Source organism: Arachis hypogaea, chromosome 9, assembly GCF_003086295.3.
Source record: "Arachis hypogaea cultivar Tifrunner chromosome 9, arahy.Tifrunner.gnm2.J5K5, whole genome shotgun sequence".
In the NCBI taxonomy this organism is placed as follows: domain Eukaryota; kingdom Viridiplantae; phylum Streptophyta; class Magnoliopsida; order Fabales; family Fabaceae; genus Arachis; species Arachis hypogaea.
In genome coordinates this window covers 14,933,447-14,951,695 of record NC_092044.1, presented here as the reverse complement: position 1 = coordinate 14,951,695, position 18,249 = coordinate 14,933,447, and the positions used below count along the sequence as shown (strand labels likewise).

The 18,249-nt window shown below is 35.4% G+C and overlaps 1 protein-coding gene across 2 annotated transcripts; it reads left to right on the top strand.

Moving 5' to 3' along the window:
* The first annotated feature begins 14,087 nt into the window (after positions 1 to 14,087).
* On the top strand, positions 14,088 to 17,570 carry LOC114924410 (uncharacterized). Of its 2 annotated transcripts, none has more exons than XM_029288913.2 (2): positions 14,088 to 14,624; positions 15,331 to 17,570. In XM_029288913.2, the coding sequence occupies exon 2, from the start codon at positions 16,777 to 16,779 to the stop codon at positions 17,263 to 17,265; it is 489 nt and encodes a 162-aa protein (XP_029144746.1). In that variant the 5' UTR covers positions 14,088 to 14,624; positions 15,331 to 16,776; the 3' UTR covers positions 17,266 to 17,570. The 2 variants fall into 2 exon arrangements, with proteins under 2 accessions (XP_029144746.1, XP_029144745.1); XM_029288912.2 differs by having other exon boundaries at positions 14,129 to 14,624; positions 15,967 to 17,570.
* Positions 17,571 to 18,249: the final 679 nt, after the last annotated feature.

Genomic DNA, 18,249 nt, shown 5'->3' with positions numbered 1-18,249 from the left:
AATAGCTTCTTTACTTGTTGCCTACTCTATTCCCTTGGAATATAATTCATAGCTTTGTAATTTGCAATGTCTGCAAACTATGGAGCCTGCTGAATGAGGAACAATTGCTCATCCGGAAACGTCTCAGTCACAGCTGTGTGTGGTTGTACTCCTGCTTCAGGCTCAATTCTAGAGAGATGGTCAGCTACTTGATTTTCTGACCCTTTTCTGTCTTTTATTTCAATATCAAACTCTTGAAAGAGCAACACCCATCTGATTAATCTTGGTTTAGAATCCTGTTTGGTTAGAAGGTACTTCAAAACAGCATGATCAGTATAAATAATAACCTTAGAACCAATTAAATAGGACCTAAACTTATCAACAACATACACAAATGCTAATAATTCTTTTTTCGTAGTTGTGTAATTCTTTTGGGCATCAATTAACACACGACTAGCATAGTAAATGACATGTATAAGCTTACCATGCCTCTGTCCTAAAATAGCTCCTATAGCAAAATCACTAGCATCACACATCAACTCGAATGGTAAATCCCAGTCAGGGGGAGCTATAATGGGAGCAGAAGTAAGGTTTGCTTTCAGAGTTTCAAAAGCATGCAGGCAATCAGAATCAAAGACAAAAGGAACATCAACAACCAACAAGTTGCTAAATGGTTTAGCAACTTTTGAAAAATTCTTTATAAATCTTCTATAAAATCCTGCATGACCCAAGAAACTCCTGACTGCCTTAACATTAGCTGGTGTTGGTAATTTTTCAATTACCTCCACCTTTGCTCTATCAACCTCAAATTCCCTTCTTGAAATCTGGTGTCCAAGAACAATACCTTCTGTAATCATAAAATGGTATTTTTTCCAATTTAAAACAAGGTTTGATTCTTGACACCGTTTCAAGACAAGAGATAAATGCTTAAGGCAAGATTCAAAAGAATTACCAAAAATAAAAAAATCATCCATAAATACCTCAATGAATTTTTCAACCATATCAGAAAAAATTGAAAGCATACACCTCTGAAAAGTTACTGGAGTATTACAGAGTCCAAATGGCATTCTCCTGTAGGCAAATACTCCAAAGGGGCATGTGAATGCTGTCTTATCTTGATCTTGAGGGTCCACTGCAATTTGATTATATCCAGAATATCCATCTAGAAATAAAAAGCATGACCAGCTAACTTCTCAAGCATCTGATCAATGAAAGGCAGGGGGAAGTGATCCTTCCTTGTAGCAGTGTTGAGCCTCCTGTAGTCTATACAAATTCTCCATCCTGTCACTGTCCTTGTAGGAATAAGCTCATTCTTTTCATTCTTAATCACTATCATCCCTCCTTTCTTGGGAATTACCTGCACAGGACTTACCTAAGGACTGTCAGAAATAGGATAAATAATACCTGTTTCCCATAATTTCATTACCTCTTTTTGGACCACCTCTTTCATGGTTGGATTGAGTCTCTTTTGTGGCTGCACAACTGGTTTAGCATCATCTTCAAGGAGGATCTTGTGCATGCACTTGGTTGGACTAATCCCCTTTAAGTCACTAATGGTCCACCCAAGAGCTGTTTTATGGCTCCTGAGCACTGAAATAAGTGCCTCTTCCTCTTCAGGCTTTAGGGAAGAGCTAATAATCACTGGATATGAATCATTTTCACCCAAGAACACATATTTCAGAGAAGGAGGTAGAGGTTTGAACTCAAGCTTGGGGGCTTCCTCCTCTGCTTTAGGCGTGTGAACCACAGTCTTCTGGGACGGTGAATCATCAATTTCCACTAGTTCATACTCAGAAATAGAATCCAAAATGTCATCAAGTACCTCAGCTTTCAGTATCTCTTGAATAAGTGGTTCAATAGCATCTATTTTCATACACCCTTCAGAATCATTAGGGTGCTTGAGGGCTTCAAATACATTAAGGACCACCTGTTCTTCATTGACCCTCAGGGTTAATTCACCCTTTTGCACATCAATCAGAGCTCTACCTGTAGCTAAAAAGGGTCTACTAAGTATAATAGAGGATTTACCTCCTTTTCCATGTCTAATATAACAAAATCAACAGAAAAAATAAATGGTTCTACTTTAATAAGTAAATTCTCAACAACACCCACAAGTAATTTAATAGAAAGATCAGCAAGTTGAAGAGAAATATGAGTGGGTTTTACCTCCTCAATTTGAAACTTTTTCATCACTAAAAGTGGCATTAGATTGATGCTAGCTCCAAGATCACATAAAACTCTCTGAATGGTGACATCTCCAATGGTGCAAGGGATTACGAAGCTCCCTGGATCTGGCATTTTCTCAGGAAGGTTGTGTTGAATTATGGCACTGCATTTCTTGGTTAACACCACTGTTTCTTGTTCCTTCCAATTCCTCTTGTGGGTCAACAATTCTTTCATAAATTTAGCATAGAGAGGCATTTGCTCAAGAGCCTCTGCAAAAGGAATGTTAATCTGCAGCTTCTTGAAGACATCTAAAAATTTAGAAAACTGCTTTTCTTTGGAAGCCTTCTGAAGCCTCTGAGGATATGGTATTTTTGGCTTGTATTCAAGAGCCTTTGGCAAGGTGGGATAAGTGTCAAGAGAATCAGGGAATGGGTTGTCTGCACACTTAGAAGGGGCGTGTTCTACGTCTTCCTTCTTCTCCTCTAGAGCTTCTTTTTCAACTAACTCTTCATTGGCCTTGGTCTCAGAGCCAGCTGCTTTACCACTTCTCAATTGAATAACCTTGCAGTCTTCTCTTGGGTTCACCACTATATCACCTGAAAATGTACTTGTAGACCTCTCAGTTATTTACTTGCTTAATTGGCCCATTTGCACCTCTAGATTTCTAATGGAGGCTCTGGTTTCCTGCATAAAACTCCTCATTATCTCCCAATTAGAATCTTCTTAGGATTTAGAGTTTGTCTGTTGAGGTGGTTGTTGTTGAGGCTGAAATTGGTGGTTATTGTGATTATTCTATTGGAAGCCACCTTGAGAATTATTGTTGAAATTCTGAGATCTCTGAGGTTGGTCCCTCCACCCAAAATTTGGGTGATTTCTCCATCCTTGGTTGTATGTCTTAGAGTACGGATCATTATTGGGGTTTCTAGGACCATTCCCCATTTAATTTACCTGTTCAGAAGACAATTGAGCATAATCATAATTATTATTTTGCACAAAATTACCTGTCATGTCATAAGAGCTCTTTTGAGGTGGACTTTGGTTGTTGATAGCTGAGACTTGCATGCCACCCATCTGTTGAGTAAGTAGACTTATTTGCTGAGACATAAGCTTGTTCTGAGTAAGAATAGTGTTAAGAGCTTCTACTTCTATAATACCCTTCTTCTTAGGAGTCTCTGAGTTCATAGGATTCCTGTTAGATGAGTATAAATATTAGTTACTAGCAACCAATTCAATAAGTTGAATATTCTCCTTTGGTGTCTTCTTCTTGTGTAATGAACCACCTGCAGAATTATCTAAACACATCTTGGATATTTCACCCAAACCTTCATAAAAGATATCTAGTTGGGTCCATTTGGAGAACATGTCTGGAGGACATTGCCTAGTCAGTAGCTTGTATCTCTCCTAAGCTTCATAAAGAGTTTCACCATCCTTCTGCCTGAAAGTCTGAACCTCCACCCTAAGCTTAGTTAGCTTCTTTGGTGGGAAAAATTTAGTAAGAAACTCAGTAACAACCTTGTCCTAAGTATCCAAACTCTCCTTGGATTGGGAATCTAGCCATAGCTTTGCTCCATCCCTCAGAGCAAACGAGAAGAGCATGAGTTTGTACACCTCCGAGTTCACTCCATTTGTCTTCACAATATCACAAATCTGCAGAAAATTAGAAATAAATTGATTTGGGTCTTCGTGGGGAAGACCATAATACTGGCAGTTTTGTTGCACCAGGGTTACCAATTGTCGCTTCAACTCAAAGTTGTTCGCAGCTTTAGGAGGCACTACAATGCTTTTACCATAAAGATCTGCAGTAGAAGCAGAGTAAGAGCCAAGTACTCTCCTAAGAGCCAAGTACTCTCCTTTGTTGCTCATTTCCATTTGGATTTGCTACATTGGCATTAGCAGCATCGTTAGGATCCATAGTGAATTCTGCAGTCTGGTAAAGTTTTGCTTGTTACAAACGCCGCCTGAAAGTTCTTTTAGGTTTAGGATCAAAGTCTAAGAGATGTTCTTTGTCTCTGTTCTTGTGCATAAACAAACAGAAGACAAGAAAAGATGGAACTCTCTACGTCAGAGTGCAGAAAATTTCCAGTGAGGTAACCTGAGTAAAGAGATAAAAATATTGAATAAAACAAACACTAAAATTTGAATATTACTAGTAAAATTAAGACTAAAAATTTTCAAAATTATTAGGCAAATTAAAAGTAGAAAAATTAAAATAAGACTAATTAGGGAACACCAAACTTAATTTCAGAGATTAAGAAAAATATTAGTATTAGATTATTTCTTTATTTTATTTATTTATTTATTTATTTTCGAAAATACTAAAGCAACATTTAAATAAAATTAAAACTAAAATGCCTAATCTAAGCAATCAAACAACTGATAGTTGTTAATCACTATCAATCCCCGACAACGGTGCCAAAAACTTGGTGCAAAATTTATAACCCACAAACTAACCGGCAAGTACACCGGGTCGTACCAAGTAATACCTCAAGTGAGTGAGGGTCGATCCCACGAGGATTGATGGATCAAGCAACAATGATTGACTAATTTACTTAGTTAGACAAGTAAAAAATGGTGTTTGAGAGTTCAATTGCATTAAATAGTAATTAAGAATATCATAAAGCAAGCAGTAAATAAGGTGTGAAATATATATGGGGAAACAGTTAAGGCTTCAGAGATATCTATTTTCCGGATTGACTTTTTTTACTAACTATTTTAATCATGCAAGATTTAATTCATGGCAAACTATAAGTGACTAAACCCTAATTCCTTAGACCATTTTAGTCTCTTCTAAAATTCATCAACCGCCAATTCCTTGGTCACTTAATTCCAATTAGAGGGTGAAGTACAATTCTAGTTTATATGCCACAGAAATTCTAATTACCCAAATATAAGAGGATTATATACCACGTATCCCGTTAAGTCTAGATAATTAGAAATTTAGGAAAATATGTTTTCAAGTTGTTGTTCAAGTAAAGGGCTTTTCCAAGTTATACAAGAATTCAATTAGAACAAGGGTCATACTTCCGTTCCACCCAAATTCATAAGATAAAGAACGAAACAATTCTTGAATTATAAATCAGTACATGAATTAAAATAGAAAAATAATAGTATCAATCCATATAATAGACAGAGCTCCTAACCTTAATAGTGGAGGTTTAGTTGCTCATGGTGCAGAGAGAAAACTAGGATTCTTAAAAACTGTAAAGTGCGGAATAAGGTGGAATCAAAAGTGGGATCCCATCCTCCTTAATTTAAAATCTATTTTCTAAAATTAAAATAATATCTTTTCCTATTTTAAAATCAAATTTAAATTTAAATCAAAATTAATTATAGCAATCAACAAGTCTTCAATTGATGGATGGGGACCATTTGCTTCGTAGGATCCATGCCTAACTTGGTGAAGAGCTGCGCCTTACTTGAGTGCCAAAATGGGGCCCAGAAATCACCCACAGCGTTTTCTGCACGTGGCGCATGTCACGCGTACGCATGAGTCAGGTACGCACACGCGTCGATGTACCAATCTCTAAATCACGCGCACGCGTCAGGTACGCGCACACGTCGCTCCTGGCTGGTTATCCCCTTCAATTTTTGTGCTCTTCTTCTGCAGAAACTCCATTAAATCTAGCCGAATGCTACCTAAAATAAACAGAATTGCACAAGACTCAAAGTAGCATCTATAGTGGCTAAAAGATAATTAATTCTTAACTAAACTCAACAAATTAAATGCAAATTCACTAGGAAAAGATAGGAAAGATGCTCACGCATCAATATGTATATATATGTGTATATATATTCTCCGACCAGCTTTGACTTCGCAGCCTAAATTAGGAGCTTGTTATTTTGTATCTTTGGTCCTCTATTCTCACTTTTGTTATTTTATAACTGATAGTTATAGTTTTTTTACTACGAAGTTAACTCGTTTTCTAAGCGTTGTGTTTTCATTTCGCGATTTTTATTTCTTCTGTTCTTCAAGACTCTTAGTTTATTATATTCTTTTTGCTATTATATGTACACTTTTTATTTTAGAGGTCGTAATACCATATCACCTCTATTTTACGGCTTAAACGTAAAGGTTTGTGTGGTAGAATGTTACATATACATAATATATATTTAATATTATTTTTTTAAGATTCTAATATATCTTTTTTTTTTGGATTTAGTACATGAATTTTTAATTTATTTTTCATGTATTATTTATTTTAATTCTAAAGCTTAATAACTTTTTTTTTGTACAAACATGTTACTTTTAATATTTATATACTATTTTTTTATTTTGAACTTCAGCCCAATGCCTAAAACTTACAAAAAAAATCTAAAATTTATAAAAAAAAATGGTTAACCTGATTAACAAGTTACTTTTTTAAATCCAGACTAATCAAATAAAATATAATAAATAAAGAGTTCAGATTTAACAAATTAACAAAGTGTGAAGCACTCCATACTTAACAAAGAGCGTTTAAAGATGAACCTTTTCCGCATATATTATTTTCCTAAAAAATAAAAATTATAAATAGTTCATTTGAGTGGCGCTGCTCATAAAGTTATCCAAAACCAATTTGTTGAAAAAAAAAACCTTCCAATTTCCATGTTTCTGGATAATTCTCTTTTAGAAAAAAAATGATAGAAGAGGTAATGAGAAATTTTAGTATTTCAAAAGAATAATAATTAAATAAAAATTAATATTAGCATATAAACTAATTTAAATTTGTTTTTAAAATTAAAATTAATTTTATTTTTGTGAACTAATTTAAATTGATGAACTACATTATAAATTTAATTTGTTATGTGAAAAATAATTTGGTTTAATTTAGTATAGTTTGAATTCAATTTATGAAAAAATTAAACTATAAAGACTTATCCAAAATTAAAGTGGCGAAATTAGATCTTTTTATTTTTTTTCATTTGAAGAGATAAAATGTAATTTTTTATCATACATTTGATAGGTGAAACAAAAAAAAAAATACATAAAAATATATTAAAATATTAAAAATCATACTTTACACTCTTAATTAAAAAAAACTGAGTATTTAAGTCCATGATTCTCTTTTTTTTTTGTACTTGAGGAGATAAAGTATAATTTCTTACTGTACATTTTATAAGTAGAACAAAAAAAATATAAAAAATAAAAATATTATTCGTACATCAAAATTAACTACTAAAATAAGTCATTAATATATTTGTGTATAAATATATGTGTGGTTTAATTTATTTTTAATATATATTTATATTTTATATTAGTAATTGATTTTAATAACTAATTTTAACATACAAATAATAAATTAAAAAATATAAAAAAATTAAAATTACACTTTACATCTTCGACTAGAAAAAATTGAGAAAATTTTGTATTTTATTTATCTTTTAAGTCAGAGGATTTTTACGTAATTAAACTAAAAAAAATAATTTTATAATTTTTTTATATAGGTAAATCAGTAAATGACAACAAAAACTAAAAAATTAGAAAGAGTATTGATTTATCTATTTTAGAAAATATATAAATCTCATCAAACACTAGAAATTAGAAAGAGTATTAGAATCTCTTTATCTCTTTATGTACTTAAATTGCTGCGCCGGTGCTCATTTTGTAAATCATAAATCGCATCAAGCCTTTGCAATTTGTTGAATGCCAAAATTAAAAATAAAAAATTTAGATTCAGAGATGCAGACAAAATATTAAAACTATTAGAAACGTGAAAAATAAAATGAGTATTCAATTTGGTTTTTGAATTTATATGCAGTTTTAATTTAGTTTTTGAGATTTTAATTGTTTTTATTTAGTCCTTAAATTTTATAAATATATCTTACATTAATTTTGATATGGATAACCAAATTTTATGTTAAAACTTGTAAAATGATGTAATTTTAATTTTGGTATTTAAATAGTTTAAAAATAGTATCGTATTACTTATTTTGTTAGGTAAAATTTTAATAAACACCACTTGTAATGTTGTTTTTGGGTTATTTGAGTGTTAAAACTAAAATGACATATCTTACAGAGTTTAGCGTGGCATTCGACTGTCTACGACAGCGTTCTATTAATATTTGTATGTTAAAAATTGTTTCAAAGACTAACATGAATTATGTTCATAAAATTTAATAACTAAATAAAGACAATTAAAATTTTAGGAACTAAATTGAGGCTCGCATACAAATTTAAAGACCAAATTAAATATTATCTCAAAATAAAAATTTGTGTATGCTTGATATCAATACTAACTAAAACGCTCACATTAACAATATGGAGGTGGAGATATCTCACTAATTTAAAAATTTTAAATAAAATCTTTCACAAAATTTAAATAAAAAAAAAATCTCTTATTTTCGCAGACAGAAGACAAATAGCTTCTTCTATCTATTTACCCTTTAAAAATAAAACGGATGCTACAATATTTTTGGTAGATACCGACAGATATCTTAGAGCAATTTGAGAATCGCCAATAATCATTTTGCAGCGATTAAAAATCGACGCTATCCCGCTTAAAGAATGCCATTATCTGCTGAAATTCTTATAGTGAGAAGTAACTAATGTGGATGTGACGTTGTCTATATTTTTGTTAGGCTATCCAAGTGAAAGAAGGCTAAAAAATTGGAAAACATCCACCCACAAAACGATGTCACTTCGAAAGTGAACACGCTCATCATTTTAGAATCATTTTTGTGAAAAAACCTTACCATTTAGGCCTAAAAACCAACCAAAAATAAATAAATAAAATAAGTCATAAACTTAAACCACATTCACCTTTATCTTGTTCACAAAACTAATCTCTTCTTCAAATTCAACTATTTTTTTCGTAGGAACTTTTTTTTCATCAATTATTATTATTATCTCATTTCCTTAGGCAAAAAAGTATTAAATCCAAAAATCAAATTGTTGTGCCATTTGAATAGTTCTTTTACCCTTGTTATGACACCAACAACAACGTTAGCTCTTGAAGATTATAGAAGGTTTAGGGGGAATTAAATCTATGGTATTCTTTAAATTTAATGAAATAAGCATTTAATTACAAGCTTACACTTAGAATCTGTTTGAACTGTGCAGTGAAAACTTTATGAGACGATTCCATTTTGTCTTATAAATATCAGAAAACAAAACTTAGAGAAGGAAAAGAAGAATAACACAGACATGTATCCTAGTTCAGTTGTCTTGTGCTATGCAACTTACATCTAGTCTCTACTACAACAGCGGTGGAATTTTCATTATAGTTAAAGTATTACATACACCAATTTCTTAGGATTTACACAATCTTTTCTCTCTCAAGTTCTAATCTAACTTGACTTGGTTATGCTAATACCTAACTCTTCACTCTAAGTGCTGACCCAAATTAGAAAGGAGCACCTCACATGTACAAGACACAAGACATATGAAACAATATAAATAAATCTGAAATCACTCTAGATTTTTCTCTCAAGTGTTTCATTCAACCTTTTGTCACTCATTGGCTTTTTCTTGAACTCTCTTTTTCAGCCTTTTACAACTCAAGAAATTACAGAAAGATATACATTGAAAATGAAATACAAACTGTGAAACATGAAGGAGATTAATGCATCAACAGCCTCTGTTGCTATAAATTGAACCGGATTCAACTGACTCTGATTGAGTTCTTCATCTTAGCGGAATGCTTCTTTAACTTGGAAAACACTGTCCAAAGTTGATGAACTTTTTATAGAGAAGCTTTTCAGAACAAAACTCTAAATCTGGTTCTCTCTCCTTATGTTCAGAAAGATGAAAATTTTTCTTTTGTACCTATTTCCAAGTTGATGTGTTGCTCTCTTCTGAGTCAATTCTTCGAACTGTGTACTTCTCAAAATTGTCATTTCACTTTCTTCCATTAACCCCCAATTAGGGATCTCAGAGCTAGTCCTTTTGCTTTGACCAAGTGCCTCAGATCAGCAAAGAGAAATGTTTCAATGGTAAACTTGAATCTAAACCCTTGAGCAAGTACTTTGTCCCAAGAAACAATTTTAGTCTTTGATTCACAACAGTGATTATCAGAGAACACTTTTTCATTTATCCTAAATTAGAGTTGCAAAAAATTGGAGGAGTGAAGAAAGTAAATTGCATGCAAATAGAAATAAATTACCATGAGCTTACTATGGTTTGATTTGGGCGATTAGACATTTACTTTTTGATTAAGCTTTCTCTTTCTTTCTTCTCTGGTAAAAGAATGGAAAGGTAGAATGATAAACCGCTATTTTATGGTTTATCTTATGCTTATTTCAGTAGATTTTACCCATTATTCTCACACTTATTCATGTAAATTGTATGTTTTATATTTTCCTTCTTGATTTTGTGCTATGATTGAAAATATGCTTCTTTGTCCTTAAATTTGCTACTTTTAATCCTCTCTTATTACCATTCGATGCCGTGATATATTTGTTGAGTGTTTTCAGGGTTTATAGGGCAGGAATGGCTTAGAGGATAGAGAGGAAGTATGCAAAAGTGGAAGAAACACAACAAAACGAGGAATTCAGAAGCTGGCAGCGACGCGTACGCGTGACCAGCATTTTTACTCATCGACGCGTACGCGTGACGAGCGTCACGTGTTGTAATTCACAAAAAATACTGGGGGCGATTTCTGGGCTCCTCTTTGACCCAGTTTCTGGCCCGAAATTCCAAATTAGAGGTCGCAGAGTGGAACAGATGGGGACATTCACTTCTGATTCATTATTATTCATAATTTTAGATTTTAGATGTAGTTTTCTAGAGAGAGAGGATCTTTCCTCTCTCTAGGTTTTAGGTTTCTTAGTTTTATTCCTTCTCAATTTCTGAATTCTATCTTATTTCAATTTAGTTTCCCTCTTACTTTTAATTGTTCTAGTACTTTAGTTCATCTATTTTTCTTGTTGGTTTATCTATGTTGCCAATTTAGTTTATGAATTCTCATGTTAGATTTGATTTTCTTTTTTAATACAATTTTATGTTTTATGTTTATGGCTTCATTATTTATTGGTTATCATTGATACTTGCAATTGGTTGTTTAGATTTATTATCCCTTGTTAATTTTCTATGTTTTTGTTTTGCGCTTTCCAAGTGTTGATAAAATGCTTGGTTGTATTTTAAATTAGCTTTTTGTATTCTTAGCTTAGATTGAGTAATTAGAGACTCTTGAATTGTCAAAGTCTCTTGTTGGTTGGTGATTGAAACTTGTTAGTTGGCTTGAGCTTCACTAAATCTAATCTTTGATTAGGACTTGTGAACTCAAGTTGATTTTCTCACTTGACTTACCTTCAATTGTTAGAGGTTAACTAAGTGATAGCAAAAAAAGGCAATTACCATCACAAGTGACTATGATAATGGGGATAGGAATTCCAATTATCAATCCTTGCTAAGACTTTTCTTAATTATTAGTTTATTTTCTTTTCATTTACAGTCCTTGTTCTACATTTAAAAAACCTAAAAAGATAAAATCTCATAACCAATTATAAGTACTCTTCCCTGCAATTTCTTGAGAGACGACCTGAGGTTTAAATACTTCGGTTTATTTTTATTGGGTTTGCATTGTGACAAACAAATTAAATTTGATTGAGGTTTAATTGTCGGTTTAGAACTATACTTACAATGCGATTATTTTTGTGAAATTCTTTACCGACGATTTTTCCTCCATCAATTTTTGGCGCCGTTGCCAAGGAATTGCAAATGTGTGCCTTATTATTGGTTATTGTAAATATTTGCTTTTTGCTTGTTTGTTAGTTTTAGGACTTTGTTGCTTATTTTCATTAGTTTTTGTTTTTATTTGCTACCATGAATTCTCACCCCTTTAGCCATGAGTTTGGTTACAATTATGTTGTAGGAAGTGGAGATAACAATGAAGGCTTAGATCAAGGATAGGACAATCAAAGATGGAAGGAGCCACAAGGATTTGATCAACCCTCTTGGCAACAACCACCTCCAATGCACTATGAGCAACAACCATCATATGATGCATACCAAGACAATGGTTATGGTGGACCGCTTCGTGACAATCAACACCCACCACAATATACCTATGAACTCTCTCCTCAATATAGTCCACAACCATTCTCACAAGTCCCATTTCACCAAACACCTCCATATGACCCCAACCCATATCCACCGTACCAACCACCCTATGATCCATATATAGAACCACACCTATTCCAACACAATTACTCCCAAGAATCACCACCTCAATATACACGACCTCCATATCCCTATCAAGATAAACCACATTCCTATCATGAACCCTTCCTTCCAAGCGATGAACCCTCATATCCACTCCAATCTCCAATGAACGACACCCTTGGTGTTCTTCTTTAAGGACAAGAAGAGATAAAAAGGGAGGTATTAGAATTCATGGCTACCTTGGCCGAGGTAGTAAATTGATTAGCCTCCCAATGTTTGAATACCTAAGGAACATCCATGGCCACATGTGGAGAATCAAGTGAGGAGCATAGCATGAATGAGAGATTGGAAACTCCGGTGGAAAAGGGGGAATGCGATTTTGTACTAGAACAATTGGAGGAAACTATAATTATCGAAGAGGAAGAAGTGGTTGAAGACTTGGGAGATGTTGAGAGTCCATACGAATCTCATGTCATAGAGCCTCCTTCTAAGGAGTTTGAATTTAATGTTGAGGAGGGTGTACAACCTCCAGAGCATATCATAGTTGAAGACTTTGAGGAGATTGATCAAGAGATGGATTCAATAATTGATGAATTTCTTACTATAATTGAGTCATCCCAATTGGACTTGGAAAAGAGGTTAAGGAAGAAGGTGAACAACTTCCAAAGCATATTTCTTATGAGGAATTGGATGGAATATATCAAGAGAAAAGTTCTCTTGGTGATGATGATCATGAATCAAGCCAACCTTCTCCTGATGAAATTGAAAGCAACAATGAGGTGGAAGTCGTTCGAAAAGGTTGGACAGGAGTTGAATATGCATTGTCAAGATCATCGGAGACTTCTCTACCTAGCTTACCGTATGCTCCTTCAATTGAGTGGGTAAAATTTATCTCCATTCACTTTATTGTCCCACTTGAGTATGGTCTTCTTGAAATGGATGGCCAACTTAGGAGGTTTTGCGGAATGAAGCGTAAGAGAAGGATATTTAGTGGTTGGAGTTGCAAAACAAGGCTCATCAAGGTTTCGATTTCAAGAGCTAGATGCAAGGGTCGGGCTAATGATCCATTGGTTGGATCTAAGAGAAGAGTTTGGTACTTCATTGAGAATTCAGATTGCTTGCCACCCGGATGGAACAATGATGATCCACTTCAAGACGGGTGTAGAAACAAGATTTGGGATCCCGGCATACAAGAGGATCAATTTTGGGAACTCACAGCTTGTGAAGAACTTCATCAAGGCTTGGTGAATTCATTCATAAATGATGGAGCTCATTGGAAGTCCAAGCATTGGTGGAAGTTTCAAGATGAGTTCAAGTACAAGCCACCATGACAAGGAGCTCACCAAATGTCCAACTTAAGGACTTTAACTAAAAGTACTAGGTGGGAGACACCTCACCATGGTAAACTCTTCCAATTTTATCTTTCATTTATGATTGATAATTAATTGAATTTTTATTTTTAGTTAGAATTATTTTGGATTTATTTTGGTAGCTTGTTATATAAAATAAAAAAAAGTAAGGCAACCCGCGCGTACGCGTGATACACGCCTACGCGTCGATGCCAATTTCACGTTTTAGCTAAAATGAATAGAGAGTTGGGCTGAAACTGCGCTGGAAGGGTGCTAGACGCACAACGCAACCCACGCGTGTGCGTTTCCAATACGCACGAGTCACCTGCGTTTTTGACAATTCACGCGGAAGTCTCCCTGACGCACGGACGCGTGGATTTGGAGATCGGAGTAAAGAGAGTTGCGAGAAAACAGTGCTGAAATTGTGCGTTTGGCACAATTTCGCTCGACGCGTATGTGTGAATATGCGTATGCGTCATTTCTTTCCACCCACGCGCACGGATCGATGACGCGTACGCGTGGATTTGAATCCACTTACACCCCTTACGCGAGAACCCTAACCCATTCGCGTGCCCTATCTCTTCCTCCCTCCAACGTCTTTCTCTTCAACCCCTTTTTCCTCCATCGAAACACTCACCACCATCACCCTCTCGTCACCACCGGCCTTCATCACCGACGACCCCGAGCCGCCGCCGACCACCCATTCTTTCCCTTATTCTTCTTTTTTTCCTTCTTCTCTATTCTCTCTTCCCCCTTTCACCACCTCTCGATCCTTCCCACCATCAACCAACACCACCGCGACCGCCGTTGCCGCCATTAACCACCACCCTCTAACCAAGACCACCTTCCTTCCTTCTTCTCTTCTTCTTTGTTTCTTCTTGCTCTGCTATTTTCGCGATAGGAACAGTGAGCCCCATTCCCTGAGTTCAGCACCTTCATTCAGTGCCTCCATTCCGCCGTCATTACCTCCATCAGTAGCTGCCGTTTCTGGGTCGACGCTGCTCTTCTCTCTCTTTCAGTTTCCATTTCTGCCTACGAAACCCTACCAGGTTTCCCCCGTTTCTCCTTTCTGCGTTCTGTTTACATTCTGTTTACGTGGTATAGTTAGCATTGCTTAATTTCTGCTCAATTAGGATAGTTAGAAATGCATGTTAGTTGATTAGGTTGTTAGAGACTCTGGACTGGATAGTGGATTTAGGTCTTGTCTATTTACCGCTGCTGTCTGAAATGGCTGATTTTTGTTTGCTTTGTTGAGTGATGATAATGTGATTCTGTACTACTTTACAAGTTGCTGTTGTTACTAATTGTGGGTCATGCTGCTGTTTGAAACTGTTACTGCTTCATTAATTTGCTCTGTGCTACACTAGCCTGATTGATGCTGCTGCTTTAATGTATTTGTTAACAAATTGTTTGCTCATTGCAACTATTTGTGCTTGTCATGCATTGATGCTCAGTACATTGTGGATTATGCCTACTGCTGTTCAAATGAAGATCGCTACTATTGCATTTTATTTCTTGCTCCAATCTGAACTTAATCACTCGATTCAGGATGCTTAATTGTCTGAATTCATATTGAATACTTATGATTGGTTGTTAAATTCAAAGAAATGAATGCTGCCCGGTTATAAATTCTTACTTTTTCTTGTTGGTGACTGGTTTTAAAACAAACAATTCATGCTGCTGAGTCCTTATTTCAAATTGAACTTCATTCTTGGATTGAGCTATGTGTAATTGTTGAACTTTTATCACTTGCAGTTGACTGCTGAATTCAGTGAAGAAATGTTGCTGGATCTACTGCGTTTGTGCATTGTTGCTGATTTGGTGCTATGTTTCAAGTCATTATTTTTGTTCATTATGAAGGAATGCTGCTATGCTATTTTGAGCTGTTTTGTTTTGCTTAATGCTATCTGCATCATATGGAATTACTGCTCGCTGCATCTGTTTGAATTCCACTAAATTCATTTGACTTGTTGTTTACTGCTGTTTTAATCCGGGAACGTTCAAATTACTGCCGGAATGCTGTCAAATTTTTCTAAAATCTTTATGCTATTAACTTCCAATTGTGAACTGAATTTGGCACATTTGACCTTATTCCTACTTGATTACTGCCAAATTCAATTCATGAATTGGTCGGCTAGCATTTCCACCCGTATTTGCTTCCCTTTATCTGCACTACTTGTTTGATGGCAACAAGGAGCTATTTGACGAAATTCTGTGTCAAATAGAACCTTGATTGACCAAGTGACTTTGAACCTCTTTTCTGTTTTAATTTTGTTTCAGGTCAAGTCAATACCCTTTTGTTTCTGGCTTTTTGTATGCTTGATTATTTACCTGCTTTTTTTTTCCTCTGTTTTATTTGATAATATGTACTCTGGGAATTCTGTTTTTCAGGATGTCTGATAGGAAAGGAAAGGGAAAGGCTAAGGCCAGCTCCAATAAAAGTAAGAGAGGACAGTCGTCCGTTGTTCTATCGGATGAATTTTGGTGTGAAAAGAATTTTTCTGATCAAGAAAAAGCTGATCAACTTGTGCCTGCTAATGACCCAGTTAAATTTGCCAACCATTACTGTGAACTCAAGTTTCCGGTGTTTGTGGAAAATGGGAACCTCTACTTGGAAAGAAAGCTCAGAATACCAACCGATTTGAGAAAGTACACTGAACTTCAGATTGAACAGAGAGGTTGGGTATTTCTGGATAGAGATCTGGCAGAGGTAAACACATCATGGGTCCGTGAGTTCTATTCTAACTATTATAGGACGACCCTTGATGAATTGCAGCTTAGGGGAAAGCAGATCTTAGTCACAGAGGAGGCTATACAGGATATCCTCCACTTCTCGGCCTAAAACAGATGATACATATGGTTTTCAGAAGGCCGAGAAGTCTATTAGATTCATGATTTTTGATTGGGATGCTGTCTGGCGTACTATAGCCATTGATCCTGATGTTCCGTGGGCTATGGGAAAGTCAAAGGAAACTCCACGGGGTATAAAGGTTGTTTATCTCAATGATGAGGCTATGGCAATAGATACTGAGCAAATATGTGATGCCTAGTACTCACGGGTCAGAAGTGTCAGCTGCCATGATCCTCCTTATTTGGTGTGTCATGGAAGGGAAGGACCTATACCTTCCAAGACTCATCAGGAAGTATATGTCTAGAGTTCATGTGAGAGGCACATTGGCTTTCCTTTATTTGATCACCTAGATGGCTCACCGAGTTGAGGTACTCTGGGAGCCAGAGGATGAGAGACCACTGATTGCCAACTGCAAGAAGGTTATTCCGCACGGCAAGCGGTTTGACCCTCTAGACTACAGACCACCTACTACTGCTCCCACTGAGGCGGCCACTTCCTTAGCCGCACCTGCAGCACCACCTACTTCAGCACCACCTACTTCAGCACCATCATCCACTTCTCAACCAGTTTACCACCTTGTGCACCGCCATTTTGAGCGCCTTGATCAGATGGAGCACCGCAATCAGCGACGCTACGAGCAGTCTGAGCGTCGCAACAAGCGACGTTATGCACACTTGAGGCTGATTATGACTTCGGGGCGTACTGATATCCCCTCCGAGCCTGATACACCCTCGGAGCACTCTGAGGAGGAGGATGAGCAGGAGGAAGATGAGCCGGAGGAGACCCAACAGGAGGAGACACAACATGGGATCCCTACAGAGCCACAGGCACCTGCATAGCCACAGTCGACAGAGCCAGAGGCACATCCTTTGACAGGCGACGATCCTTTTCACCCAGCTTGACTGAGAGCATTGAGGACGATGCTGTGATTTAAGTGTGGGGAGGTCGCCATCTCTGGCGAACTATATTTTGGTGAACTATTTCAGATTTTTGTTCTATTTGACTTTATTTTGTTTTATTTTTCCTTTAGTACTTGCACATTTTTATTTTATTGTACTTTCGTTTATTTTTACTTTGGTGCATTTTGTACTTTGGTTTGTATATATCTTAGACTATTAATTTGAATTGCACTTTTAGTTTGTTAGTTGTGATGTGGAAAAATATGGATTATTGAGCTTACTTTACCCTTTTGGCTATGAGAAATTGATTTAATTGAAAATAGAGAGTGAATTAGAAATTTTTAACTTTTCACAATCACATCATTTTATTTAGTATACATATATAATACAAGAAATGTTGGTCAAATTGATGAAATTTTCAAGGAATGTATCTTTTTCGTAACAAGGGCATTTAAGATTCACATTGAACCGAGTTAAAACCTTTTGAAACTTGCATGATATATATGTATAGCTTGGAGTATGATTTTTTAGCTAAGAACATACAACTCGTGAGTTTTCGAGCTTAATTGTATGGTTACATTATATAACCATAATTTTTATTCTTGTGTGTTTTCTTCTCTATGATTGTAATATTTGGTTTGTTCCATTCTATATGTCCATTATTGAGTATATTTTAATGCAATTAGGTGATTGAAGCCATCATTTGTTATTAGTTCACTTGTCTCAAATAGCCTACCATTTTATTTGCCTTTGTTTGTCACTTTAAGCCTTTTTAATCCCCAATTGTTCTTTATATTACCACATCACTAGTCTTAAACAGAAAAACAAAAAAATAATTAATTACCTGATTTGAATCTTTGGTTAGCTTAAGATAGCGTGTGTCAACTAAGTGTGGGAAAATGTGGGAACTTGGGTTGATGAGAA